At 40.8% G+C, this 17,845-nt stretch overlaps 1 protein-coding gene and 1 long non-coding RNA gene across 2 annotated transcripts in view; both read left to right on the forward strand.

The window, feature by feature from the left end:
- The window catches only part of GRID1 (glutamate ionotropic receptor delta type subunit 1), a 480,002-nt gene extending 475,493 nt beyond the window's left edge, over positions 1 to 4,509 (forward strand). Inside the window, exon 17 of the mRNA XM_059477042.1 lies at positions 3,744 to 4,509. Within this exon, the coding sequence (XP_059333025.1) occupies positions 3,744 to 4,172 (429 nt within the window). The 3' untranslated portion in view covers positions 4,173 to 4,509. The remainder of the gene's footprint in view (positions 1 to 3,743) is intronic.
- A 4,550-nt stretch (positions 4,510 to 9,059) lies between these two features.
- Positions 9,060 to 17,845, forward strand: part of LOC132076415 (uncharacterized) — a 101,994-nt gene continuing 93,208 nt past the window's right edge. Inside the window, exon 1 of the long non-coding RNA XR_009418908.1 lies at positions 9,060 to 9,214. This is a non-coding gene — a long non-coding RNA (uncharacterized LOC132076415). The remainder of the gene's footprint in view (positions 9,215 to 17,845) is intronic.

Below are 17,845 nucleotides of genomic sequence, written 5' to 3' on the forward strand. Positions count from 1 at the left end.
ATGCTATCCTGAAACCTCTGCTTCTGGAAATCTTGGATTCAAAGCAGTTTTATGGTGTGCAATGACAAACTAATATTTTCAAGGGTTTCTGAATTTAATCTTGGGTTTTTTAAAAGGATTTGAAGAATCATTCATTCACCATTAAGATAGTCTCATACAAACCTTGACATTTAGTTATTTAGCTGCTCTTTTCTAATAAGACAAAGAAAAAGGAAAGAACCTTTAAAAATGTGATTTTATAATTCCTCAGAGACAAGTTGTTTTCCATAACCTTTGCAAACATTTTATTTTGACAAGGAAAAGAGGGAATAATGTGAATTCCTGTTCTGTTGAAAGCCTTTAAAAACTTTTCTTTGATCTTAATAAGGCCAGCAAGTTGTCCTTAATGCTGAAGAAAGAGAAGTAGGCAAGTGAAATCATCACCCCTACCTCTTAAAGAGATCCCAAGTATTTCCTTCTCTATGTACTTCACAAAGTGTTCTGGGGTAGATAGAATGGGGTGTCTGTGTGCAGGAACTGGTTTTAATCTTTATTGAGAATGAAATTTGTAGCACAGTGAAACATGGGTTTGTATTGTGAAACATAAGCAACTTCAAAACCACTATTTCCTGAGGAATGCTGAGGAAGAAAAGGCCTGTCAGGCCAGGAGAGGGGAACATCCCAAAAGATGTGGAATGTTCCTTAATGATCCCTATGGTCTGGACCCAGAGATGTGTATTAAAAGCATCCAAGCTGTGGCTCTTCATGTTTACAACTAAAAGGGCTCAGCTAAATATTAATTCAATTAATCAAGATTAATTCATGCTTTGAATTTTATGACCTTCTGTGCCCAGATGCTCCAAATGAAGATCCTGCTTCATTCACGAATTTATTTTCTCTCTGCAAACAATTAATGACTGCTTGTTGCAATTATTGAAACCTTACCTTTCCCTCTGGATTGGCTTTATCCAAGTCTCATACTTGTTCCACTAGCAAAGCAAGATGAATACACTTAGGATGTACTTGCAATAAAAAAATTAAAATATAAATAAAACATTGGTGTATATTTTCACTTGAAATGATCTGAAGAAGGCATTAGTATTTGGCAAAAGCTCAGAAAAATGTAAATGAGTCATGAGCATTTTGCCAAAGCCTCATTTAGGAATATTTGCTCTAATATTTGCTCAGTTCTAACCTGAGTTCTCTTTTGTTTTCTTATTTTGTAGTGGAGATTTGACAAGAATATGAGTCCCAGATACCCAGAATGCCAGCTGGGAGTCCACATCCCAGCTAGCAGCATCATTTAGAAAAAAATCAGTACAGGGTACCTAAGGAGGCATTGCATAATGGGAGTTAGCTCCTTAGGCTCAGCATCATAATACGTGGTGCTAGCTGCAGTTTGTGCACAAGCAGAACTTTGCAGCAAGCTTTTGTTGGCAAACAGGTGAGGAAAATAAAGCAGTGAGTGGTTGGACATCTCTTCCAAAGGAACCCAGCCAGAGAGGTTGAGCTTACTCCCATTGGGAATAATGGAAGAACTTATCTCACGTTTGCCCCAGGTCTACAATTTTAGTTCAAGAAAAAGGAACTGAGGAAATGAGGAATTGCATCCATGTAATCCTCTGGTCACTACCATAAATCCTTAAGTTTCCTGGCTACAGAGTTTAGGGAAGAGTGTCTGAGTTATCATCAGCTTAGTGCATTGTCTAATGTATTGAATGAAGGGCCTGACAGGTCAGGCGTGTTTGTTGTCAGGAAGGACTTAATAGAGCTGCAGGGGTTATCTGATCAAGTGTTGTGTGATCCCTTCATGTCAAAAAAGTTTATTTTTTATTTTATTATCCATTGATTTGTCTCTAACTCAAAATTATCCGATTAGAGAATTTGGCTGAAAAAGCAGGATTTTTAAAAAGTTATTTGTTTCTTTGGTGCAGAAGATTATATCCCCAGGTTTCTGGAAGCTTCATGGGGATTTTGGTGAGTTTATGACATAAATTAAATAGGAATTCATTTTCCACTGATTAGCAAAGAATTTGTAACACGCAGCTCAGCCCTGTAATTGTGGCGCAATTGTGTTCCAGTTGAAATCAATATGGATTTAGCCGAAGCTAAGGACACAGGTTTGAACTGTACATCATGTAACACTAATTCTTTTCCAAACCCATGCAGGGATCAGCAAATTCAATGGTTCTTGAGTAATGTAGAAGGGATGTTAAATCACAGGGTTACAACTGAATCTGTAGTTGACATTGACTGGAATCAAGGACTTTGGAGTTGGCTTGTCAATTTACAGGGGAAAGCAAAGTTGCATAGCAGAGGATACCACTGGAATAAGATTGTAATTCTCTGTGCTTCACCTGAACACCAGTGATGAAATATTAAAAGGAGTGAGTGGCAGTGACACTTTGTACTTCATTCCCTGAGCCTGCATCTTGCTATGAATCAGTAAGGCTGGTGGTATTGTGTTAAACCAACATTTAAGCCCAGGTTGACCTTGGGGAGTCAGGGATTACTGGAACACAAAAGTTTTGGGTAGTCCTGCTCCCTAGGTTGGAGCCTTGCTGTGTGAGTAATGTAATTACAGGTTTGTGTTGGACCAGGGAATTTCTCCAGTTCCAGGGTTGTTGGGCTGTTATGCTTTGCTGCTATTCTGCTGTGTGTTACACTTGCATCAAATAACTAAACTGCAATCATAGCTGTGCTTTATGAAATGTAGAGAAATTATATAATGTAATACCCTTTTATCGGCAGTACAATGCTAGCTGTTAAAATTCAGTCAGGCAGCATCCCAGGTGGTTGACTTCACCCTGCCAATTTTGTTGCTTCCCAGTTTGAGCATCTTGAATGCAGTACTGAGGTGATAAACAGCCCACTGTAGGTCTTTGCTACTTCAGGATTTAAAGACAACTCCTTTTGCTGTGTTTCCTTTAGCTAAGAGCTAGAGTGTCCTGAGTGAGTGGTTCTGACAGATGAGGAGACCACTCTGTGAACCTTAGGAAACGCACTCTCAGAAGATGGTGATGCATTTCCTAAAGACCAACACTGTTTTCCTGAGCTCTGACCATAGATAGACTTTTCCAGATGACATGTCAAGATGACAGAGAGCTTATGGTCTGTCATGCAACTGTTCCAAACACAAATGCAAGGTTCCCTCCCCTGGGCTCCCGGAGTAGGCCTCTCTCAGTGCTGCTCCAGTGGGTTTTATTCTGTGCCACACAGGTGACCCAGAGCCTCCTGATGGGAGGGTAGGAATTCATCATCACCACAACCCCTGGCTAGCAGATTTCAATGAAGCAACTACCCTGAAGTCATGGGTTTTTTACTGACATATTCTTTAGAAAATGCTCTGCAGATACATGAGATAGTGGTGAGCTGTCATGTGGTGACAAGGGACTGAGCTACCCAGTGAAATGTGGAGTCCCAGGTCATCTGTTTGCCTGCTATAGGCTTTTTTCTGAGCTTCTGCAAGGTGAGCCAAGGGCGTGAGGGATGTGCTGGTCCCTGATGCCAGCCGTCATTTACCTCCCAGGAGGATGGGATTGACAACATCAGGAGCTCCAGCAGGCTGAGATTGAGCTGGTGTTTTCTTCAGCAGGTTTTTCATCTGGAGATGTTGCCAGACCTCAAGGTTTTGCACAGGCACAGCTGAAATCCAAGTGATGTAATGAGTGATCAGCAGCTGTGGTCACACAGAGGAAAGGAAGGGGGCCGGATGGGGTTGGAGATTGTGTTTGGACTGATTGCTCTGATTTCTTCCCCACCAGGACAAAGAAGTGAACCTGGAGCAGGTGCACAGACGCATGAACAGTTTAATTGATGAAGACATAGCCCACAAGCAGATCTCCCCAGCGTCCATCGAGATCTCGGCGCTGGAGATCGGGGGCATGCAGCCAGCCCAGACCCTGGAGCCGGTGCGCGAGTACCAGAACACGCAACTTTCTGTCAGCACCTTTTTACCAGAACAGACAACTCATGGTGCCAGCAGGACACTGACAGCTGCCTCGGGCAGCAACCTGCCGCTGCCCCTGAGCAGCTCAGCCACCATGCCCTCCATACAGTGCAAACACAGGTCACCCAACGGAGGACTATTCCGGCAGAGCCCCGTGAAAACCCCGATCCCAATGTCATTCCAGTCCGTGCCGGGGGGAGTCATCCCAGAAGCGATGGAGCCCTCGCACGGAACATCCATATGATGAAAACAAACAGTACAAACAACCAGCAGAGATTTTTAATACAAAAATTTAAAAGAAACAAAAAAAAAAAAAAAAAAAAAGAGAAAAAGAAAATGAACTCTTATGTTTTTCTTGTATATACTTGTAAATAATGAAAGAATGAAGTGGGGTAAAAGTGTATTTTGAATATTCCCAATTTTCGAAGTAAGTAAAAAACAAAACAAAAAAGAAACAAAAATGTATGAATGACTTTGTAAATTTTGTTCTATATGAATAAAAAGGCAAACTACTTGTGGTCGTTCTCAAGTGCCAAAGAAGACCTGTTACTGGGACTGAGGGCCATACTTTTCTTTTATTCCCATGGATTTCAACACTTATTCCCTTACAGGTATGGTTTTTTTAAGAGCAAAAAAATTATCTCTTTCTTGCTAGAAAAATTCACCATGCTCAGATTTCTCCTTTCCCCAGAACCCTGTTTTATAGCCAAGATGACAATTCACTCAGAGAACTTAGCAGCTGGTATTAGCATAGCAGTAAAAAATGCTTTAAAGGTGAATTATAACTCAAATCCAACAAACAATAAACAGAGAATACTTTCCTTCTAACAAGGATTTAAACTTCCACACAGTTTCTAAATTTAAGCACAGGATTATTGGATTGTGGTTTTACTGTCTGCTGTGCTGTGTGGCTCTTTTTATTTAACTTTCTGTGTTTTGTTATACATATATATATAATATATATTATATATATTATGACGTATATATTATATATATAAATGCTTTGATGAACAACAAGTTTTAGGTTAAGGGGAAAGCTTTTAAGAAGAACTGCTCAGCTCTTTTGTTTCTTGTGTACTGAAAATGGGGAGGAACCAATGGAGTGAGGCAAGGAGGAACTATAAAGGCAGGACATAATGGCACTGCAGTGCCTGTGCCCTCTGGTGCCATCTCTTTCTTTAAGATTTCACTGAATTTTTTGTATAATGGATGCAATGCTCCCTGTTGAAATCATATCCCTGAATGACAAGACTATAAGCACAGCTCTGCTTTTTTTCCATTGATTTTGTAAAGAGAAACATTTTAATGGCCGTGTCTATAATTGTGGTAGAAATGGCTGTACAAAGCCTTTTTTTTTAATCTGTAAAACAGAGAGGACAAAGATAGAACAACACATATAGCTTATTTAATGTCTTGTCATGCAAATATTACCAGTGCAATGTCGTATGACAAGAAAAAACCAAACCAAAAATCTAACACATTGTTTCCTTCCCAAACTGAAATTTAAATGCCAAACATAATGGATCCCTGTTCCCCCTCCTACTCTTCCTGGACCATCACTCTCTTTCAAAATTGGGATAATTTAATGTCTTCTCAAATTTATCCCTAATACTAGATTGTAATTTCCCTTTGCAGTTGGATTTCTTCCTTCACTTTATTAGAGCACTGCTATTTGGAAAAGGCTGTAGATCCTGGTGCGGCAAAATCACTGTCTACATTAGGGTGAAAAATTCTGTTTGAACAGAGGTAAAAATGCATTTACATCCCAGGAAAGTCAGCAGGCAATCTGGGTCAGGTTTTTGGGTAAATAAACATTCCATTCACTGCTCCTAATTTGATTTGCATAATTACACAGCACGTATATTTATGGGGTGATTAAAGTCCCCACATTTTTACATTCCTACTTGAAGCAGTAGGGAGGAAAAGTCAAACTGTGACATAAACCCAGCCTTATGGAAGAGTATACTCAGCCTAACACTTTTTAAATGAGGAATATTGATGATGGGCTTACAGGAGGAGTACTCTTAGAGGAATTCATTTTTCTATTGTCAAGCTGGTTTCTCATGAAATGTGTAGCTTGGCACAAATTGCAATATTTGCTGACTGGATTTATGCTATTTGGAGGTTTAGCCCACAAAAACTTCGGATTTTTTTTCTTCTTTTGTCACATTGTTTTTTGTTTTTTTTTTGTGTTAACAAACCTATGGCCACAGGAAAAAAAATCTTCTATAAAAACACTAATTAGTTATGGCAGAAATAGCTCCACTAAAAGACTATGTACACACAGAATCTGTAAAGATGCTTTGGAGAAAGAGTGCAAGCATTTGTGTTGGAAAAATCTCTCATTTTGTGACCAGTTTAAGATTCTAGCTGCAGCAGAGGAACATGCTGCAGAAAAGGCGCAAGGAGGTGCTTGAGTGGCCACAAGGGTGTGATCTGTTGTGGCACGCAAACCTGCTGGAGGTGTCCTGAGCTGCTGCTGTGCTGTTACTCACAAAACATGCTGCTGACTTGCTGCAGCAAAGCCCAGAGCAGGGGCTTGAAACCCTCTTTTACTGAGGCATCTTTGCTTTCGTGTTAGATCTTTTTCATATTATAGACTAAAGCACTGTAATTTTAACTGACCTGCATTTGTGGAAAAAATTGTGAATACAATATATTTTGGGGATAAACTTTAGCATTTTTCGTATTCAGTGTTCTCCTCCTGGCTTACTCTTGCTGTGTGCTGTAAAGTTTGGAAGTGTGCTCTAACTTATCAGTGATGTCAGAGCTCCTTTATTCTCATGCACAGGATGTGACTCACCTGTTTGAGTGCTTGGCAGGACTACATTTATGATGAGCAGCATCTTGAAGAATCAAACCACGCAGCCCTCTTTCAGAAAAGCATTGCAGCATGTGTGAGCCCTGTGGGGTGCACCTGCTTTATGCACAGGTGAAGTGCATTGCTGATTGATGGTGGAGTTAAACCACAGGTCTCAAATTACATATGTGCCTAATTTTAAGCAGGTGAGTGAGCTGGCCAAACTCCTTGGGAGTACTCAGCTGCTTTAAGTTAACCTTAAGTTTTGAGTGCTTTGCTGCACCAGGGTCTACACTGCAAAACTAGGAATCTGCAATGGATCTCTCACTGTCTAGAATTATTTGTTTATATAAAAGTTAGCAAGTCATAGGTTGAGCCTGTCAGCCCTGACAGGAAGCTGTTAAATCCTTCATGTGCTAGTGGTTTGGTTTTAGATTATTTAAGCAAATCACTAGGTTCTCCTTGAACATAAACAATGCTTCTTTCCCCATAACTTTCAGTTTTGAAAGTAAATGCAGAATGTATGATTTTCATATCCTGTCTCCTGTTTTATATTTGTATCTTCCTTTTGACAGATCAAAGCATTCACTTTCTATATAATATGTATTCACCACACACATGCATATATATATATATACATGTGCAATTACTCACAGAAGAAGTGAGAAATACAATTTCCATGTGATGTAAATGAGCATAAGGTGAAAGCTCTCACAGAGCTGTGCTTATTTACACCACCTGCAGGTTTGACCCTTCACCTTTAATATCTGGCAAGCTGAAGCAGAAAAACTGCAGAAGTTTCTGAAAACTTTGAAGACCAAACTGTGCTCTGGTTTTTCAACTGGAACTTCCCTGAGTGTACCTAAAATAGGGAATAATGTGTGACCCCAAATATTCCAACTCCTCTGGAATGTTTACGCTGCAAAGGTGATTGAACATGAAATGTACCTTCCTTTTATTGTGCTCTTTTGGTGATGAGCTTTCACAAAAGTGACAACTGTGGCACAGCACTTCTAGCCTGTCTTGTTCTATCAACCCATTAGTTTAGAAATTACTTTCTTATAAAAATGTGACTCAGTTTCTTCTATTTGCTTGCAATCCATGGGCAATCTGCTTTCAGTCTGAAGAATGCATTGCTCTTATTTCTTAGTATGTTCTGTTTTCCTATTGCAGTGGGAAAAAAAAAGAGTAATTGTGCTTTTTAATTTCAGAGTTGAAATTGATAGAATGTTTTTCTGCTGAGTTACAGCTACATGTGTACAATACTTGTCTTGCAAAGTGAAGTTCCCAATATCTGCCTTGCTTTGATAACCATTGCTGCATTGTAGGTGAAGTCTCAGCAAAACAACTCACTTTTCCTAAGTCTGCTCATAGATAAACCACTAAAAGCTGGGTTCTCACCTGTGTAAATCAGCTTCCCTCCAGGGAATGGGTCATGCATGCTGAGTTTCAGCAGGTGAAGGTTTAGCTCTTAATATTGGGCTCAAGAGCACTCCTTTCTACAAACTTGGGTAGCTCTGAAAAGGAAAATATCTCAAAAATTAACCTGGAAGAGGAACTTTATAATAATTTTGAGCATGTAACATGGATTACAGTTTAAACTTTATGCTGGGATTGCTTGAAGAAAGAAAATTCTTCCTAAAATTTGTTTAAATTTCGGAATAGCTCTCTTCTGAGCTTAAAGCTGTTGGGTTGGTGACAAGTGGAGCATTCAGAGGAAATCATGTTAGTGGGGTGGTACAGAAACCACAGTGCTCAGACCTTGTTCTTTTATTTTATTTTGCTTTACTGACTTGAACTTACATTGTGAGCAGCTAAAGAGGGACATAAATCTAAACACAACACATTTGGGGGACCCTGCTGGAAATTTCTCAGAGAAACCACATCCTTTGGCATCATCCTGGGAAAGGCAAGGAGAAAGTCAGAAGAAAACTCTGAAGAAAGGCAAAATTAAAGGTAAAATCTGACATGCGGTGAAGGGGGAGGGAGAAAAGGATGGTTACAACTCATGTTTAGTAAAGCTGTATTACTTGTATGAGAAGCCTCAATTCCATCATACAAGCAGTTGCCTCAGCTAATTATTATTTTTCTTAATTTTTAGGAAACAAATAAAAACAGCATTTGTTCTACCAGAAACAGTTGTTATATTATTTAAGAGTTGAAATGATTTGTTTGGCCGTGCCTGTTTTTTGGCTTGATTGTTGCTCAGCTGGGGAGAATCAGCAGTAATCAGTGATTTCACCCAAAGCAGCTGTGGGCTGTTTGCTGGGAGCCACTCCCGGGGCTGTTTAGGGCTGCAGCTGGGACAAATCACCTCAATCAGCTCCAATCAGCTCCCCATAAAGCTCTCACTTGTGGGGCTGTGGGGAAGAGTTTGGGCTTGGTGCTCTGAGCTGCACGAGTCTCTGCGGTCCTGGATACGGATGGTGCTTTCTGCTGGTGTTGGAGGGAAGCAGAACAAAATGTGGGTTCTCCATGTTTGCAAGGTAACCTGTAAGAGAAGCAAGTAATGTATGTAGCTGTAGCTTTTTACTGAGTTTTGTTCCTATTTTTTTTTTTCACTGTGCGCTTTCAGGCTTTCAGGCTACTTAAATTATTTTCTTTTGTCTTTACTGAAATTGATAGCTTTCTTTGAAATCAATTGATGCTGGTAGCAACTTCACATCGTGTTGTAGTAGAGCACAACTATGGGAGAGTTGCTTTGTCTTTTTTTAATTTATTTTTGATAGTTTTCCTTGAAAGATGTGTTATCTTTCAATTACTAGCTCTGTTGTTGCAGTTATAAAGCTCTGTAGTTTTGAGGGGGTCTGTTTGGCCTCTATATCACATAAGGAGGAGGAGAAGTCCTCAGAATCATAAATACACACAGCAAGGTAAGTAAAAAGCTTGAACAAAAAACTAAAAACCGAAATCTAAATCTCTGCCCCTTTTGCTGAAGTTTCAAATGCTTGGATGAGTTGCTGGGACAGAATCTGATTTCTGAATAATGTGCTACATGTGACTGTAATGTAGATACCCCCTGAAACATTTCTAGGTGAAAACTCCACAGCACAGCTCATGCCTCTAAGTTTTTTTCAAGATAAAGAATTTTATTTCAATTTTTAACTGTTTTGTTACAGTGCTGTAATAGAAACTGTATGGGTGGGGAGATGGAGCCTGAGGGTTAATTGCTTACAGCTGTAGGTAATTATCAGTCTGCTTTTTGACTCTGGTTCTAAAAGGTCACTCGGCCATGAAAGGAAGCATCTTGGAAGTTTTTCTATGTTTCAGTATTTTTCAAAAGTTCTTTTTATCGTGTGAAATGTGTGTATCTGTTTTCTGATGGAATTATTTCCAAAGTGGTTGAGTAGAATACAGCAGAGCCCTACAGCTCAGGTGAGAATTGCAGCTAAAAGAACAAAAGGGATTGACGGTGGAGTTAAAGTGCACGGTTCAAGTTAATTATGTGCCTAATTTCAAGCAGGTGAGTGAGCTCCTTAAACTCCCAGGGACTACTCAGCTGTTTTAAGTTAACCTTGGGTGCTCTGCTGCACCGGGCTCTACACTGAGCTACAAGTCTACACACCATGACGACCGTGCAGAGAGATTCCAGATTTATATAGCCTTTTCTATATATCAGCAAAAAACAAATTGGCTTTTGTTTAATGTGTTTTTATATGATTTATATTGAAGCAATTCTGTCAAATTAAATACTTACCAGCAGTAAAATATGCCAGCCCTATGAAGTGCTGAAATGTGTAATTGCAAGTAAATCTAAGCAGACACTGAGCTGTTTGTGTGTTCAGTCTGCTGTAGTGGCTGTAGTTCCAGGTTACAGTGTACAGTGGCTGTAGTTATAGTTACAGTGCCCCTTTTTCATCTTAGGGCACTATGGGGGATTCCAGTGGCCTTGGTCCTGCTTGCTGCCCACTGCCCCCAGAGGAAGGGCCAGGGGTGTCCTGCTGAGTATGTAGGATGTGCCCATGTGGGGTTTGTCTATGCATGAGGATGCTGCGTTGCAGTGTTGGTTCTGTTTGCTGCTGCCAGGCACATAATGGGACAGGAGAAACTCCTGACAAGTGCTGGGTGTGGGCAGGTAGAGCATTTACAGGCTGTTGAAATGTAGTAGTTCTGCATTTTAGCTGCCATTCAAGAGCCGGCCAGGAAAATATATTGTGATGTTTTACTTGCTTCTAAAGCCAGCTTAGATGATGGTGAGAATTTTTTGAGAGAGTGCTTTGGTCACAAAAGCTTTCAGCTTCCAGTTTAGCAGACACTAAGGTAGAAGTGGAGACCCAACTCTATTCCCAATGGAGTGAGGTGTCATTTCAAGGCAGGGCTTGCTGCAAGCACCCCTGAGAGCTCCTGCTGTGGGAGCAGGGAGCCCCGGAGCAGCACTGGCACTGGAGCTGCTGGAAAAGGGGAATTGGAGGCAAGCCTGGGGAGGAGCTGGGGGGCTGCAGGTCCCCAGAAAGGAGTGCTGAGGGTGCAGGCCCATCAACAAGGGTTGGTGAGGCCTGAAAATTAAATGGTAAAAATGCTGTATTTGGACTATGAACATGCCCTGGCTACCCTGGACTGGGGAGCACTTGAGTTGCTGGATGCTGCCATCATTCTTTACATAAAGGTCTCCTGAAATTAATTGATTCTGCATGGTGGGACTTGCTGTTAGGCTGGTCCTGGCACAGGGAGAGAATAAGCAGTGTATGTATTGGGCTGTGCTGATCCTGTCAGGCTGTTTTAAGTCCGTGTTGTTGGATTTCCCCTCCTGTTCTGTGCCTGTAGGTCAGCTCACACATCTTTCTGGGCTGTGATTAGTTGTGCAACATTTACCAACTCTTTGGCGGGGGGAGTGTGCTTTTACAACACAAGAACAGTTTCTTCTTGTGTATTTGCATTCCTGGTTTTGTCTTGTCATTCATGTCAAAATGTCGAGCAGAGAAACATATGCTTTCAAATGGAGTTTCTGCAAACCATTTGGATCAATAAGGACTGTCTGTCTGCATATTTGTAACATCTGCCACAGAGGAATATGAAGTTCTATGAATTCAGTGGTTTAGTAAACCATATTTTACTCCAGACTGTAGCTTGTTGACGTTCAGTGACAGAAAAATATCGCTGCTCTGGGCAATGCAGAGGTCTGTTGTAAAGCAAATCCTGTTCTTTGGAAAGTAGATGTTTCATCTTCTGCACACAGCAAATACATGCCATCCTGACAGGCTGGGCCGTTAATCCACAGACGTGTCATTTTTGGCTCCTGACAGCTCAATGCAGCTGCTGATCATCCCTGGGCAGCTCTGATGGCTGGTGCAGTCAGTAACTTCAGTTATTGTGAGACAATGCCTGAACAACTTACAGAGTCAGTAACTTCAGTTATTGTGAGACAATGCCTGAACAACTTACAGGGTTTTGGAGAGAAACAGCCTCCCTGAGGACACAAAGAGGGGTTTGGATTGGAGGGAGTGTCTGGCCCCATTCTGTAGGAGCAGAGAAGGTGAAAGCTCCCCTGTGTGCTGCCTGTTGAGATTTGGATGCGGAGGTCCACCCCTAAGGGCAGGAATATCACATTCAGAAGATGGTGGTGGAAGGCAGGACAGGAGAAACCAGCTCTCCCTAGTTGTGAGAGCTACCAGAGCGTCGGACAGGTGAACAGCTTGCTTGGCATCAAAGCAGAACTTCCACCAAGGCATAGGTATTTTGCCATGAGGCTGCAAAAGAAGACTCCTAGGATATGCTAGTCTGCATATTAAGCAGCTGGGCAAGTCCCAGACCTTTAGTTGTAAAGCTGCTTAGTTCCACAGTATTAAGTGCCATGAAAAGTGTATTAAACCTTTTATTAAGAACTCAAACAGCACACAGTAAAAGCACGCAAAATGCAAAGTGTTAAATTAGACTGTCAATTTAATTACTCTTTATCACCTAATCCCTTTACCTGTGTGGATTGTCAAAGGCAAACCGTGCTCTGCCTTTCAGGGAGGAATTGCAGAGGCCCTGTGGGGGAGAGGGAAGGAGGGGAATTGGGGAGTGCTGTCACACAGGCATGGGGGCAGACCTGAGCAGGGGCTGAGAGATGTGGCTGTGGTCGAGCAGGTGAGCCTGGATTTCTCTTCCCATTTTGGGGAGCAAGGTGTGAGGTACAGTGCCAGCAGCTGGGAATCACACCTCCCAGGGACTGGGATCGTGGAGTTTTGGTTTGGCTGATGGTGGGGATAGGAATTGGTTCTACTCTGGCACTCTGAGTCAGCAGTGCCTTGGGCAGGAGCAGGCTCAGCACCAGGCACTGGCAGTGGGTTCACTTCAGTGCCTGGGAGTTAAGGCCTTTCTGCCTTGACCTCAAACGGTTGCAAAAACAAGCATTAAAACATATTAAAAAAAAAAAAAGTTTAAGGGGGAATTATTTTCCTCAGCAATGAAGTGCTTATTTTTTCAAAGACAAAAGCCTCTGTACATGTGGGATTTGACGATAAGATAACAATGTATTAAAAAGAAAAAAATTTCCTCCTCTGCAACTCCTGTGCTTCTGTGTTTGTTTTTTTTTTTTAATTGGAGTATATTATTTGAAATTTTCTGAATTTTAGATTTGATCAAAGCTGACAATGGAACTGAGGGCCTGAAATTCATCTAGTTGGGAATTGTATAGGATTTTGGTTTTAAATTAGCTGGAGTTGAAAGTCAAAATGATTACTCCGTGAGTTGCAAATTAGAAATGTTCACAGTTGATAAAGAAACATTAAAAATTCACTTTGCTTTTGTTTTTAAAAGAAGCAGTTAATTGGAAATAATTAGCATTAAATTACTCACCTGGCTTTAGTTATGATGGGTTTATTAAGGCATTATTGAGAGATTGAATGCTGGCACATATTGATTATATTTAGATGTCACTTGCCTTTGTTTTTTCAAGCACAAGAAAGAAATAGCACAAGTCTTTTGACAGCCAAGAGAAAAAGGTAAAAGTTAGTGTTATGATGGAGTCGAAGACATTTAAAGTCTCCCAACTATTAAATTTCGATGAGAGTTTTATAAGCCAAATTCTACAAGGCCCCTTTGATTGTCCCTGATCAAAGAAGTCAGTTCAACATTATCTTGTGCTTGTCATGTCAGATGCTTGGATTGAGATTTTCAAGCTGTGTTTCACTCTTTTGGATGAATAATTACAAAACCTCACCCTAATAACCCTAATATTTTTGGAAGGTGGGGTTTTCTTTTTTTTTTTTTGGGTTTCTGTGGTGTTTTTGGTTTTTTGTGGTGTGGTTTTTTTTCTTACTTTGATAAGTTTCATTATTTTGAATATGTTTTCATCTTAATAATTGGAAAATTTCAGATGAGTTTTGCATCCACCTGCAAGGAGAGAATATGGAAAAGAGGGCTTTAAATCACAATTATAACCCAAAACAGCCTAAATTCTTTCAGCCTTATTCTGCCTCTGGGCAGAGGCTCATACCATGGGGCCTTTGGTCTCTGTTGAGGTACAATACATAACATAGAAAGAGATGTGTATTTGTGAATTCTGATAATGTAAAATATTTCAAATGGATTGAATCTTCAAATGCTGAATGTTTGCTTATGTCTTCTATTAGCTATCCTTTGTGAGCCATAGAGACCTTGAATCTGGGGGGAAAAAACCCACCTGTTCAAAAATAAAAGCAGTAGAGAAGCCTTTCAGCACTGTAAGCAGCTATTACTACACTCCTAATTCTGTCTGTATAGAGAAAAAGGACTATTAATGCAGAGGCCATTAAATAAATTGCAGTAAATATGGCTTATATTCTATTAATGCTAATGTTTGTACATTTCAGTCCTCTTTAGTAAATTTAGTTCAATAATTTCTGCAGCTTCTAATGGGATAGATTTTTAAAATATGAAAAAACACAAGGTGAGGTTACCGCTTTTAATGGGATAAGGAAGGAGGATTTATTTTTACCTGCTTGCTCTATTGTGGCCATTGTTCCAAGTGCACTAATTTTAAGAGCACAAAGAATTGTCTTTTTGAAGTTAAACAATCTGGCTGGAAAAAGCAAAAGCACTTTTGATTAAGGGGACACATGATAGGGTCCTTCTGCCTTTGAGAAAACCTTGAATTAAAATGCTTTGTTATTAAGGTAGATTTTTAGTTTTCCTGTCAAGTGTATTTTGTTGTTTTGTTTTAATCCTGGGTGAGATGAAAGCAAATGTTCGGTGTTTCTCTGGCTTTCCTTTGCATGTTTGTTTTCAAGGTTGCTGCAATATATGTGGCAAATGAAGATTTTGGGGGATTATAAGGTTGGAAGTTTTACTGTTTGATTGTGGGTTGTGTAAGTGAAGAAAATGGCCACCAGGTTTCAGCCTTAAGAGCAGGGAATTATTTTGTGTCTAGCAGGATCTGTCCTCTCTGTGACTCAGTCATAATCAGTTCCTACTCAACTTCCCAGAGAACGAAAGGCTTTGATGTCTTGCCGTGGCTGATGTAAATGAGGATAATTTTCTGTGGACTGTGATCTATCACACAGTGCTAATTATGTCACCTTCAGGCTTGACCCCTCTGCACCGTCACAGGCACAGTTGGCAATTTCCTCAGATGTTCCAAGCAGGATAAAGCCCATCTGGTTATAATGGAAGGAGAAGCAAAGCAGTGGCAAACAGAAGCATTCCACTGCTGCTGTGTGCCTGCACCTCACTGGGGTTGGACCATGGCTGATTTGACAGCAAGATTTGCTGGGGGTCTGCCTTGATACCCCAGGAAAATGATATTTCTAACTGGGCTTTTCCTGTTGTCCTTCCCAACCCCAGCTGTGGTTATCCAGCAGAGCATAGCCATGCTTTCCAGCTGCTCTTTGCTTCTCTTTTTGGCATTTGCCTGCGTGAAAATTCTTTTCCTTCTGGAAGGAGTGATCTGCTGTACATTTGACTTGGCTCCCATGAGCAATATTTCTTCCACTGGAGTCACTTTTTTTTTTCACAGAGTAATTTTTTGATTTAGGAATATTCTTGTTGCCTAATATACTTGTGCACCTGATGGAGTGGAAAAATGATGAGGGATGTGTGGGGGGAAATTCAGCAGAAAATGAATAGCAAAATCATTCCAAAACCTACATTTCAGAGTCTGGGGAGAATTCTGTTTAGCCAGTAAAGATTTGCAACTTTGTGCCTTGAACATGGTATATTAGCATTAAAATAATTGTCACTGTAAGCAAGAGGATCTCTCAGCCCGGCCTGTGCTTCTCCTTGAGGTTGTTTTTGTACAAAGCAGCTGTGCCAGAGCGTGGCCTCACCCATGGGGTCAGTGCTGGGTGAAGCGGCGAACTAAGAAAGTTGGCATGCTCTGCCAATGGGAATTGCTGCTTTCTCCTCTTTAGTTTTTCTTTTCCCCCATCCCAGTGAGTTGCCTTCCAGCCATCACACAGAGCCCTTTGCTCTGCCCATCGCCCCTGGCTGGGGAGTTGGGGTGCCTGCGCAGAGCTTGGCCCTCCTGGCGCTCTGCAGGGCTGGCAGGGACCTGGGTGCTGCTCCCCACCCTGGGCCAGAAGCATCTGGGGGCTGATTTCTACCCAGACTTTGTGTCTTGTGTTCCTTGGAGCATCTCTGGAGCTGTGACCCTGCAGACCCAGGGGGGCTCAGCTGAGCTGGAGCACCAGGACCTGCCCCAGCCTCAGTGGTCAGCCTGACCCACAGCACAGACAATCAGAGAAGGGGCTGGAATCTTCATCTACTATTCATAACCCTTGTGATGTGATGGTATTCACAGGGGTCCCAGGATGAGGGACGAGATAAGGATCTGACTCCATGTTTCAGAAGGCTTGGTTTATTATTTTATGATATATATTATATTAAAACTATACTAAAAGAATAGAAGAAAGGTTTCATCAGAAGGCTTGGCTAAGAATAGAATAGGAAGGAATGATAACAAAGGTTTGTGGCTCAGCTCTCTGTCTGAGCCAGCTGACTGTGATTGGCCATTAATTAGAAACAACCACATGAGACCAATCACAGATGCACCTGTAGCATTCCACAGCAGCAGATAATCAATGTTTACATTTTGTTCCTGAGGCCTCTCAGCTTCTCAGGAGGAAAAATCCTAAGGAAAATATTTTCCATAAAAGATGTCTGCGACAAACCCTGATCTTACAATTTGATTTTTTTCTCTTTAGATTTTAGCCGGTTATGAGACTTTGATGAAACCACAGGCTGGGTGCGTGTCTCTGTGGCTCTTTTCTGAACCTACACGTGCAGAGTAACTCATTGCTGTTTGCCTGTGTGGATTTGTTTTCTGCTGTGTGGTTCAATTTGCATGTGTGAAACGCCGAAGTTTTAGTTGTGTGACCTTTTTAATTGTTTGGCTTTTACATGTAAATTGGTTCTATGTCAGCCAAATACTACCTTAATTAGAAAACAAAATATGCAGCCTGACACCTAATGTTTCCATTAGCTTGTTTAAATAGTCTGGAGGTTTGGATTTGGGCCAGACTGTTTCTTCAGAGTGCATTTTTAATTGGATTATTGGTACGTAATAATTGATATCTCACTGATACATTATTAAAATATGGATGTGTTTGGAATTGTTCTGACACATCCCAATGGAATTTAATTGAAATATTTGCTGTTATACAGCAGGCCTTTCTTTTCTCCGTGTTAAATAATAAAGAAAAAAATGGTTTTGTGGTATATTAAAAAAATACCTCCCTTTGCCAAAAATTGATTAATCTTTACTGCTATTTGAGCTTTTGTATGTATAAAGACAGCTATTGTTTCCTTCTAGACCTTCAGAATTGATATTCATGTTTTTGAAATATGAAGCTGGAGTGAGGACTATTTTTGGCTAGAAACCTAGGAAATATCTTTTCTTGGAATGTGCTTCCTTTGCAAACTGACCACTTCCTTATCCTTATTTATTTTTTAGTCGTGTAAAGAGATAAGTTGCTAAAAGATTAATCCATTCTTAATCCAGGAAAATATCTTTTGCTGTCTCTTAACAACTGAGTTTCACACTAAGAAGCACTTTCAAGAAACAGCTTCAAATGGTTTTTTGAAAATGCACCTTTGTTATGTCAACTGGCTCATCCGGTGTGACCCTTCCAAGAGGAGAGGAGCCTCAAGAAGTTTAAGAACTGTGGCTTTTTCCTCCTGGAAAGCTGGTGTGGGGCGCACAGGGTTTTTGTCTGCCT

The sequence above is a fragment of the Ammospiza nelsoni genome, chromosome 8, assembly GCF_027579445.1.
Source record: "Ammospiza nelsoni isolate bAmmNel1 chromosome 8, bAmmNel1.pri, whole genome shotgun sequence".
In the NCBI taxonomy this organism is placed as follows: domain Eukaryota; kingdom Metazoa; phylum Chordata; class Aves; order Passeriformes; family Passerellidae; genus Ammospiza; species Ammospiza nelsoni.